Raw genomic sequence first — 12,180 nt, forward strand, 5'->3', positions numbered from 1 at the left:
CTGAGATCCCCAGGACTATTTTTTCTATAGAAAAAAATTCCTGAGAACCTCAGGACTATTTTTTTTTCTATAAAAAAAAATTCCTGAGAACGTCAGGACTATTTTTTTCTATAGAAAAAAATTCCTGAGAACCTCAGGACTATTTTTTTCTATAGAAAAAAATTCCTGAGAACCTCAGGACTATTTTTCTCTATAGAAAAAAATTCCTGAGAACCTCAGGACTATTTTTTTTCTATAGAAAAAAAATCCTGAGAACCTCAAGACTATTTTTTTTCTATAGAAAAAAATTCCTGGGAACCTCAGGACTATTTTTTTCTATAGAAAAAAATTCCTGGGAACCTCAGGACTATTTTTTTCTATAGAAAAAAATCCTGGGAACCTCAGGACTATTTTTTTTTCTATAGAAAAAATTCCTGGGAACCTCAGGAACCTCAAATCATGTCTCACCACCAAACAGCCAAGCCAAGTGTTTTTGGTTTGATCATTGGTGAGATGAAAAATTAACACTAAACTGAAAATTGATTGAAAATGCAAAAAAAAATTGAAAGGAAACTAAACATGATTTTTCCAACGATCATATACGAAAAAATGCAGCTGGTGACACGAAATCCTCAGAAAAAAATTCCTGAGAACCTCAGGACTATTTTTTTCTATAGAAAACAATTCCTGAGAACCTCAGGACTATTTTTTTTCTATAGAAAAAAATTCCTGAGAACCTCAGGACTATTTTTTTCTATAGAAAAAAATCCTGAGTACCTCAGGACTATTTTTTTCCATAGAAAAAAATCCTGGGAACCTCAGGACTATTCCTGAGAACCTCAGGACTATTTTTTTCTATAGAAAAAAATTCCTGAGAACCTCAGGACTATTTTTTTCTATAGAAAAAAAAAATCCTGAGAAACTCAGGACTATTTTTTTCTATAGAAAAAAAAATCCTGAGAAACTCAGGACTATTTTTTTCTATAGAAAAAATTCCTGAGAACCTCAGGACTATTTTTTCTATAGAAAAAAAATCCTGTGAACCTCAGGACTATTTTTTTCTATAGAAAAAAGTTCCTGAGAACCACAGGACTATTTTTTCTATAGAAAAAATTCCTGAGAACCTCAGGACTATTTTTTATTCTATAGAAAAAATTGCTGGGAACCTCAGGACTATTTTTTTTTTTATAGAAAAAAATTCCTGAGAACCTCAGGACTATTTTTTTCTATAGAAAAAATATCTGAGAACTTCTGCATTATTTTTTCTATAGAAAACATTTCCTGAGAACCTCAGGACAATTTTTTTCTATAGAAAAAAATTCCTGAGAACATCAGGACTATTTTTTTCTATAGAAAAAAATTCCTGAGAACCTCAGGACTATTTTGTTCTATAGAAAAAAATTCCTGAGAACATCAGGACTATTTTTTTATAGAAAAAAATTTCTGAGAACCTCAGGACTATTGTTTTCCATAGAAAAAAATTCCTGAGAACCTCAGGACTATTTTTTTCTATAGGAAAAAAAATTTGAGAACCTCAGGACTATTTTTTTCTATAGAAAAAAATTCCTGAGAAACTCAGGACTATTTTTTCTATAGAAAAAAATTCCTGAGAATCTCAGGACTATTTTTTCTATAGAAAAAATTCCTGAGATCCCCAGGACTATTTTTTCTATAGAAAAAAATTCCTGAGAACCTCAGGACTATTTTTTTTTCTATAAAAAAAAATTCCTGAGAACGTCAGGACTATTTTTTTCTATAGAAAAAAATTCCTGAGAACCTCAGGACTATTTTTTTCTATAGAAAAAAATTCCTGAGAACCTCAGGACTATTTTTCTCTATAGAAAAAAATTCCTGAGAACCTCAGGACTATTTTTTTTCTATAGAAAAAAAATCCTGAGAACCTCAAGACTATTTTTTTTCTATAGAAAAAAATTCCTGGGAACCTCAGGACTATTTTTTTCTATAGAAAAAAATTCCTGGGAACCTCAGGACTATTTTTTTCTATAGAAAAAAATCCTGGGAACCTCAGGACTATTTTTTTTTCTATAGAAAAAATTCCTGGGAACCTCAGGATTTTTTTTTCTATAGAAAAAAATTCCTGAGAACCTCAGGACTATTTTTTCTATAGAAAAAATTCCTGTGAACCTCAGGACTATTTTTTTCTATGGAAAAAAATTCCTGAGAACCTCAGGACTATTTTTTTCTATAGAAAAAAATTCCTGAGAACCTCAGCAATATTGTTTTCTATAGAAAAAAATTCCTGAGAATGCCAGGATTATTTGTGGCTATAGAAAAAAATTCCTGAGAACCTCAGGACTATTTTTTTCTATAGAAAAAAATTTCTGAGAACCTCTGGACTATTTTTTTCCTGAGAACCTCTGTACTATTTTTTTCTATAGAAAAAATTCCTAAGAACCTCAGGACTATTTTTTTCTATAGAAAAAATTCCTGGGAACCTCAGGACTATTTTTTTCTACAGAAAAAAATTACTGAGAGCATAGAAAAAATAGTCCTGAGGTTCTCAAGAATTTTTTTCTATAGAAAAACATTACTGAGAACCTCAGGACTATTTTTTTCTATAGAAAAAAATTCCTGAGAACCTCAGGACTATTTTTTCTATAGAAAAAAATTCCTGAGAGCCTCAGGATTATTTTTTCTATAGAAAACAATTCCTGAGAACCTCAGGACCATTTTTTTCTATAGAAAAAAAATTCCTGAGAACCTCAGGTCTATTTTTTGCTATAGAGAAAAATTCGTGAGAAGCTCAGCACTATTTTTTTCTATAGAAAAAAAAATCCTGAGAACCTCAGGACTATTTTTTGCTATAAAGAAAAATTCCTGAGAACTTCAGGACAATTCTTTGCTATAGAGAAAAATTCCTGAGAACCTCACGATTAGTTCTTCTATAGAAAAAAAATCCTGAAAACCTTAGGATTATTTTTTTCTATAGAAAAAAATCCTGGGAACCTCAGGACTATTTTTTTCTATAGAAAAAAATTCCTGAGAACCTCAGGACTATTTTTTCCTATAGAAAAAAATTCCTGAGTACCTCAGGACTATTTTTTTCCATAGAAAAAAATTCCTGAGAACCTCAGGACTATTTTTTTCTATAGAAAAAAATTCCTGAGAACCTCAGGACTATTTTTTTCTATAGAAATATTCCTGAGAACCTCAGGACTATTTTTTTCTATAGAAAAAAATTCCTGAGAACCTCAGGACTATTTTTTTCTATAGAAAAAAATTCCTGAGAACCTCAGGACTATTTTTTTCTATAGAAATATTCCTGAGAACCTCAGGACTATTTTTTTCTATAGAAAAAAATTCCTGAGAACCTCAGGACTATTTTTTTCTATAGAAAAAAATTCCTGAGAACCTCAGGACTATTTTTTTCTATAGAAAAAAATTCCTGAGAACCTCAGGACTATTTTTTTCTATAGAAAAAAATTCCTGAGAACCTCAGGACTATTTTTTTCTATAGAAAAAAATTCCTGAGAACCTCGGGACTATTTTTTTCTATAGAAAAAAATTCCTGAGAACCTCGGGACTATTTTTTTCTATAGAAAAAAATTCCTAAGAACCTCAGGACTATTTTTTTCTATAGAAAAAAATTCCTGAGAACCTCAGGACTATTTTCTTCTATAGAAAAAAATTCCTGATATTCTCAGGACTATTTTTTTCTATAGAAAAAAATTCCTGAGAACCTCAGGACTATTTTTTTCTATACAAAAAAATTCCTGAGAACCCCAGGACTATTTTTTTCTATAGAAAAAAATTCCTGAAAACCTCAGGATTATTTTTTTTCTGTAGAAACGAATCCTGAGAACCTCAGGATTATTTTTTTCTATAGGACAAAATTACTGAGAACCTCAGGACTATTTTTTCCTATAAAAAAAAAAAAACCCTGAGAACCTCAGGACTATTTTTTTCTATAGAAAAAAATTCCTGAGAACTTCAGGACTATGTTTTGCCATAGAAAAAAATTACTGAGAACATCAGGATTATTTTTTCTATAGAAAAAAATTACGGAGAACCTCAGGATTATTCTTTTCTATAGAAAAAAATTCCTGAGAACCTCAGGACTATTTTTTTCTATAGAAAAAATTCCTGAGAACCTCAGGACTATTTTTTTCTATAGAAAAAAATTTCTGAGATTCTCAGGACTATTTTTCTATAGAAAAAAGTCACCAAATGTGACTTTCATTTCTGAAAATATTTCTTTTTAAACATCGTTGAAATTTTTTAGATTTTCTTCAACACTTTTAATGACAAACTCAATGATTTTGTTTAGTTGTGCGATTGAATTTCATTTATCAAATGGAAGCGATGCGGTTTCAATGTACTTTCCCCCAACTCTTACCCCGCACCACCCTCTAAGGGAATAAGCTAAGCAGCCAGTGTGACCACAAAAACCACCAACATATAAAATTTATAATGGGTTCTAACACGAGAACTTTTCTATGGTACCCCCGCTCTTACCCTTTACCCCCCTTCCCAAATTTCACTAAGCCTCATTTTCATTACCTTATTTATTTTATTGTTGTTGTTTTCGTCAACATTTAAGGACGAAATTGAATACCTTCTCTGGGCTATCAGCGAACGAACGAGCTAACAAACAAACAAACAACAATAATAATAACCAACCACGCATTATGGCGGCCTTGATGGAGCCAAGTTGTTATCGATGTGTGAGTATGAGTCGTTGTAAAAACCACAATAACAACAACAACAATTTTGTTATTGAATTATATTGTAAATATTGTAATGTGTTTACTTTTTTTTGGATCTGTTTCTTTCCTTCCACTTGAACTTGGCTCAGCGCAATTTTCTTTCCCAAGATTTCTGCGAATTAATTCCCGTTGCTGTAGTTTTTTTATTCGCGGAATTTTATAATTTGTGGAAGTCCATTACCCGTTTTTTGTATTCAATGAAGACAGTTCATTTTAATTGAATTACCCCCAAAACATTATTTGTCGTTAGCTTGCCTAGACACAGTCAGACACTGCACCACCACAGCCAGACAGACAGACAGACGATGATGGTGTAAACCATAAATTTGACGCCTACATTTATTAATTTTGGCATGTCCGCTCACTTTTCCTTTTTTCATTTAATTTATATTGAAATTGAAGCACAGGATGCACAGTGGTTTAAAATGGTTGAACTGGTGCTAGTGAATCATTTGTGAAATAGTGCAGCACTTGATAGCTAGTGAACCATTCCTGAGAACCCCAGAACTATTTTTTCTATAGAAAAAAATCCTGAGAACCTCAGGACTACTTTTTCTATAGAAAAAATTCCTGCGAACATCAGAACTATTTTTTTTCATAAATAAAATTCCTGAGAACCTCAGGAATATTTTTTCTATAGAAAAAAATTCCTGAGAACCTCAGCACTATTTTTTTTTCTATAAAAAAAAATCCTGAGAACAGTCCTGAGATTCTCAGGAATTTTTTTCTATAGAAAAAAAATAGTGCTGAGGTTCTCAGGATTTTTTTTATAGAAAAAATAGTCCTGAGGTTCTCAGGAATTTTATTTATGGAAAAAACAAAAATAGTTCTGATGTTCGCAGGAATTTTTTCGCCAAGGCCGCCACTATTTTTTTCTATAGAAAAAAACGTTCTGAGGTTCTCAGGAATATTTTCTATAGAAAAAACGTCCTGAGGTTCTCAGGAATATTTTCTATAGAAAAAAAATAGTCCTGAGGTTCTCAGGAATTTTTTTCTATAGAACAAAATAGTCCTGAGGTTCTCAGGAATTTTTTTCTATAGAACAAAATAGTCCTGAGGTTCTCAGGATTTTTTTTTCTATAGAAAAAAATAGTCCTGAGGTTCTCAGGAATTTTTTTCTATAGAAAAAAATAGTCCTGAGGTTCTCAGGAATTTTTTTCTATAGAAAAAATAGTCCTGAGGTTCTCAGGAATTTTTTTCTATAGAAAAAAATAGTCCTGAGGTTCTCAGGAATTTTTTTCTATAGAAAAAAATAGTCCTGAGGTTCTCAGGAATTTTTTTGTATAGAAGAAAATAGTCCTGAGGTTGTCAGGAATTTTTTTTCTGTAGAAAAAAATAGTCCTGTGGTTGTCAGGAATTTTTTTCTATAGAAAAAAATAGTCCTGAGGTTCTCAGGAATTTTTTTCTATAGAAAAAAAATAGTCCTGAGGTTCTCAGGAATTTTTTTCTATAGAAAAAAAATAGTCCTGAGGTTCTCAGGAATTTTTTTCTATAGAAAAAAAATAGTCCTGAGGTTCTCAGGAATTTTTTTCTATAGAAAAAAAATAGTCCTGAGGTTCTCAGGAATTTTTTTCTATAGAAAAAAAATAGTCCTGAGGTTCTCAGGAATTTTTTTCTACAGAAAAAAATAGTCCTGAGGTTCTCATGAATTTTTTTCTATAGAAAAAAATAGTCCTGAGGTTCTCAGGAATTTTTTTCTATAGAAAAAAATAGTCCTGAGGTTCTCAGGAATTTTTTTCTATAGAAAAAATAGTCCTGACGTTCTCAGGAATTTTTTTCTATAGAAAAAAATAGTCCTGAGGTTCTCAGGAATTTTTTTCTATAGAAAAAAATAGTCCTGATGTCCTCAGGAATTTTTTTCTATAGCAAAAAATAGTCCTGAGGTTCTCAGGAATTTTTTTCTATAGAAAAAAATAGTCCTGAGGTTCTCAGGAATTTTTTTCTATAGAAAAAAATAGTCCTGAGGTTCTCAGGAATTTTTTTCTATAGAAAAAAATAGTCCTGAGGTTCTCAGGAATTTTTTTCTATAGAAAAAAATAGTCCTGAGGTTCTCAGGAATTTTTTTCTATAGAAAAAAAATAGTCCTGAGGTTCTCAGGAATTTTTTTCTATAGAAAAAAAATAGTCCTGAGGTTCTCAGGAATTTTTTTCTATAGAAAAAAAAATAGTCCTGAGGTTCTCAGGAATTTTTTTCTATAGAAAAAAAATAGTCCTGAGGTTCTCATGAATTTTTTTCTATAGAAAAAAATAGTCCTGAGGTTCTCAGGAATTTTTTTCTATAGAAAAAAATAGTCCTGAGGTTCTCAGGAATTTTTTTCTATAGAAAAAAATAGTCCTGAGGTTCTCAGGAATTTTTTTCTATAGAAAAAAAAACGTCCTGAGGTTCCTGAGTTTCTCAGGAATTTTTTTCTATAGAACAAAATAGTCCTGAGGTTCTCAGGATTTTTTCTATAGAAAAAATAGTCCTGAGGTTCTCAGGAATTTTTTTCTATAGAAAAAAAAAATAGTCCTGATTTTCCCAGGAATGTTATTCTATACAAAAAATAGTCCTGAGGTTCTCAGGAATTTTTTTTTCTATAGAAAAAAATAGTCCTGAGGTTTTCAGGAATTTTTTCTATAGAAAAAAATAGTCCTGAGGCTCTCATGAATTTTTTTTCTATAGAAAAAAATAGTGCTGAGGCTCTCAGGAAGTTTTGCAATAGAACAAAATAGTGCCGAGGTTCTCAGGAATTTTTTTCTATAGAAAAAAACGTCCTGAGGTTCTCAGGAATTTTTTTGTATAGAAAAATATAGTCCTGAGGTTCTCAGGAATTTTTTTGTATAGAAAAAAACGTCCTGAGGTTCTCAGGAATTTTTTTCTATAGGAAAAAATAGTCCTGACGTTCTCAGGATTTTTTTCCATAGAAAATATAGACCTATGGTTCTCAGGAATTTTTTTCTATAGAAAAAAAGTAGTCCTGAGGTTCTCAGGAATTTTTTTCTATAGAAAAAAAAATAGTCCTGAGCTTCTCAGGATTTTTTTTTTTTTCTATAGAAAAAAATAGTCCTGAGATTTTCAGGAATTTTTTTCTATAGAAAAAAATAGTCCTGCGGTTCTTAGGAATTTTTTTCTATAGAAAAAAAACGTCCTGAGGTTCTCAGGAATTTTTTTTTATAGAAAAAAACGTCCTGATGTTCTCAGGAATTTTTTTCTATAGAAAAAAACGTCCTGAGTTTCTCAGGAATTTTTTTCTATAGAAAAAAAAACGTCCTGAGGTTCATAGGAATTTTTTTTCTATAGAAAAAACGTCCTGAGGTTCTCAGGAATTTTTTCTTTCTATAGAAAAAAACGTCCTGAGGTTCTCAGGAATTTTTTTCTATAGAAAAAAAAAACGTCCTGAGGTTCTCAGGAATTTTTTTCTATAGAAAAAAAAAAACGTCCTGAGGTTCTCAGGATTTTTTTCTATAGAAAAAAAAACCTCCTGAGGTTCTCAGGAATTTTTTTCTATAGAAAAAAATAGTCCTGAGGTTCTCAGGATTTTTTTTGTATAGAAAAAAATAGTCCTGAGGTTCTCAGGAATTTTTTTGTATAGAAAAAAATAGTCCTGAGGTTCTCAGGAATTTTTTTGTATAGAAAAAAACGTCCTGAGGTTCTCAAGAATTTTTTTGTATAGAAAAAAATAGTCCTGAGGTTCTCAGGAATTTTTTTCTATAGAAAAAAATAGTCCTGACGTTCTCAGGAATTTTTTTCTATAGAAAAAAAGTAGTCCTGAGATTCTCAGGAATTTTTTTCTATAGAAAAAAAATAGTCCTGAGGTTCTCAGGATTTTTTTTCTATAGAAAAAAATAGTCCTGAGGTTCTTAGAAATTTTTTTCTATAGAAAAAAAAACGTCCTGAGTTTCTCAGGAATTTTTTTCTATAGAAAAAAAACGTCCTGAGGTTCTCAGGAATTTTTTTCTATAGAAAAAAACGTCCTGAGGTTCTCAGGAATTTTTTTCTATAGAAAAAAACGTCCAGAGGTTCTCAGGATTTTTTTTCTATAGAAAAAAACGTCCTGAGATTTTCTGGAATTTTTTTTCTAAGCTTCTCAGGAATTTTTTTCTATAGAAATAAATAGTCCTGAGGTTCTCAGAAATTTTTTTCTATAGAGAAAATATTACTGAAGTTCTCAGGAATTTTTGTCTATAGAAAAAAATAGTGCTGAGGTTCTCAGGATTTTTTTATAGAAAAAATAGTGCTGAGGTTCTCAGGAATTTTTGTCTATAGAAAACAATAGTGCTGAGGTCTCAGGAATTTTTGTCTATAGAAAACAATAGTGCTGAGGTCTCAGGAATTTTTTTCTATAGAAAAAAATAGTCCTGAGGTTCTCAGGAATTTTTTTCTATAGAAAACAATAGTCCTGAGGTTCTCAGGAATTTTTTTCTATAGACGAAAATAGTCCTTAATTTTTTTCTATAGAAAAAAACGTCCTGATGTTCTCATGAATTTTTTTCTGTGGAAAAAAACGTCCTGAGATTCTCAGGAATTTTTTTCTATAGAAAAAACATCCTGAGGTTCTCAGGCATTTTTTTTTTCTATAGAAAAAAACGTCCTGAATTTTTTTTATAGAAAAAAACGTCCTGAGGTTCTCAGGAATTTTTTTCTATAGAAAAAAACGTCCTGAGATTTTCAGGAATTTTTTTCCTGAGCTTCTCAGGAATTTTTTTTTTATAGAAAGAAATAGTCCTGAGGTTCTCAGGAACTTTTTTCCTATAGACAAAAATAGTCCTGAGGTTCTATGAATTTTTTCTATAGAAAACAAATAGTCCTGAGGTTCTCAGGATTTTTTTCTATAGAAAAATTAGTCTTGAGGTTCCCAGGAATCTTATTCTATAGAAAAATATTACTGAAGTTCTCAGAAATTTGATTCTATAGAAAAAATAGTCATGAGGTGGTTCACAGGATTTTTTTTCTATAGAAAAAAATAGATCTGAGGCCTCAGACATTTTTTTCTATAGAAAAAATAGTCCTGAGGTTCTCAGAATTTTTTTTCTATAGAAAAAAATAGTCCTAAGGTTCTCAGATTTTTTTCTATAGAAAAAATAGTCCTGAGGTTCTCAGGAATTTTTTTCTATAGAAAAAATAGTCCTGCGTTTCTCAGGAATTTTTGTCTATAGAAAAAAACGTCATCGGAGATGACCTTTTCAATGGGAAAAGTGATCTCCCATCAACATTTCTATGGGAAATTTTACGTCTATTTATAAAAAAAAACTGTTAAAAAACTGTTTTAATTTCTAACTTACATCTTCTATAACAAATGTCCAATCCTTATCCTCCAATTCATGGGTCCGCGGATCTTTGAACAGTGTAACGGTAATGGCATGATTATCGGGAACAGGCCATGTGACATTGCCGACCAGCGGATTCATCATATCGGGTTCCCAGGGCAGTGGGGCTGAGGCAACACGACGTGAGCGTCTGGTCCAGACAACGGAAAGATTTGACGGCCGCCTGGAAGAAAATTAAAAATAAAATTAGAATTTCAAATTCAAACTTAAACAAAATGTCCTTTAAAGGTTTTTAAATGTTTAAAAAATATTTTGTTGACAAAGTTTATTTTTCAAATTGCGCCCGTTTTGCATATCCCGCCCTCAGGGTTCTTTGCTATTTAAATATTATGTTGTTGTTTAACTATTCAAACATTTCCCTTTATTCCGGCGATTTTCTTCTAACCACCCACCCACCTACCAACCTGCAACCCAACTCCCCCTTAGAACGACATGATTTTGCAATTTGTATTCACATTCGTTGTTTTTGTTGTCGTTTAGCAATGCCAAAACTAGGTCATCACTTCATAATAGAGGGCGAAATAAAACGAAAGAAAGAAGAAGCAGAATCAGAAAAAAAACATAGAAACAAATTCAAATGCTGCCATTCGGAAAACACTACAGAAAAATATACAATTTCATTTCATATGTGATTTTTCACAATTGCAATCCGATGAAGGTGGTGATAGGTGAGGTGGTACGCATTTGTAACCACAGCTCTCTTAAAAAAACCAAATAAGGCACCACCTACATAAAAATGTCTATGGAAAGGGTGAGATGTTGAAAAGGATTTTCACATGTGAAAACCACAAACGTTGGTGAATGCTACCAAAAAGGCTCTGAGGTGGAAGTTAGGTATGACATAAAGGATCTACGCCTCTGGCAGGGAACATGAAAAAAAAAAACAGAAAGACACTAAATGTGTAATGCAGTGACATCATTTTTAGCAAATATTATTGTTGTTGTACTTGCTTGCCTTAGGAGGAACTATGTTCGGTTGTCATCTTTAAAACAAAGCTGCTCTTTCACAAAACAACCACTTTCATTTTTCATTGAATTCATAGCAAAAAAAAAACAACAAGAAAAAACATTACAAAAAGACTTTATCTCCACTTAAATGGATAGTGGAAAGAATGATGATGCCTCGTCATCATTACCGGCAGCAGCAGTAACATCATCATCTTCATCATCACTATTTAATGCAGTCTTTTGTTCTAAAACAAAATGCATTTATCTCAAGTTGTTCTTTTTTTTTCTTCTTCTTTGGCACAACTCTACAGAGAAAATGGCCAGATGGTATGGGGAGGCTTCATGGTCCAGATAATGAAATTGAAAAGAAAAAGATATACTTAAGAGGGCGGCATGCACGTATTATATTATGGTGTTCTACTTTATAAGAAAAACAAAAAACACGACTAGGACAGCATAAGAATATGGCATGAATTTTTGAACGTTAACAATCTTCCCCACGACTAAATTCTAAAGCGAAACAACTTTTCCTGATGAAAAGTTGTTCGATAACAACTTTTCTCATAGAAAAGTTGTTCGATAACAACATTTTTTATAGAAAAGTTGTCCGATAACAAATTTTCTTAAAGAAAAGTGTTTCGATAACAACTTTTCTCATAGAAAAGTTGATCGATAATATCTTTTCTTATAGAAAAGTTGATCGATAACAACCTTTCTCATATAAAAGTTGTTCGATAAAAACTTTTCTCATAGAAAAGTTGTTCGATAACTATTTTTCTCATAGAAAAGTTGGTCGATAACTACTTTTCTCATAGAAAAGTTGTTCGATAACAACTTTTCTATTTCTATTTCATGTTTTCTATTGTTATCTCATAGAAAAGTTGTTCGATAACAACTTTTCTAATTGAAAGGTAGTTCGATAACAACTTTTCTTATGGAAAAGTTGTTCGATAACAACTTTTCTCATAGAAAAATTGTTCGATAACAACTTTTCTCATAGAAAAATTGTTCGATAACAACTTTTCTCATAGAAAAATTGTTCGATAACAACATTTCTTATAGAAAGGTGTTCGATAACAATTTTTCTTAAAGAAGCGTTGTTCGATAACAACTTTTCTCATAGAAAAGTTGTTCAATAACAACTTTTCTCATAGAAAAGTGGTTCGATAACAACTTTTCTAATTGAAAGGTACTTCGATAACGACTTTTCTCATAGAAAA

At 31.2% G+C, this 12,180-nt stretch overlaps 1 protein-coding gene across 8 annotated transcripts in view; it reads right to left on the reverse strand.

The window, feature by feature from the left end:
- Ehbp1 (Eps15 homology domain containing protein-binding protein 1) overlaps window positions 1-12,180 on the reverse strand; it is a 107,980-nt gene that overhangs the window by 32,931 nt on the left and 62,869 nt on the right. For all 8 annotated transcript variants that reach the window (XM_073992560.1, XM_073992557.1, XM_073992562.1 and 5 more), the window contains exon 3: window positions 9,968-10,175. In XM_073992560.1, the coding sequence (XP_073848661.1) occupies window positions 9,968-10,175 (208 nt within the window). The remainder of the gene's footprint in view (window positions 1-9,967; window positions 10,176-12,180) is intronic.

This window comes from Musca autumnalis, unplaced genomic scaffold (assembly GCF_047663935.1).
Source record: "Musca autumnalis isolate F117 unplaced genomic scaffold, ASM4766393v1 scaffold_5, whole genome shotgun sequence".
Taxonomy (NCBI): domain Eukaryota; kingdom Metazoa; phylum Arthropoda; class Insecta; order Diptera; family Muscidae; genus Musca; species Musca autumnalis.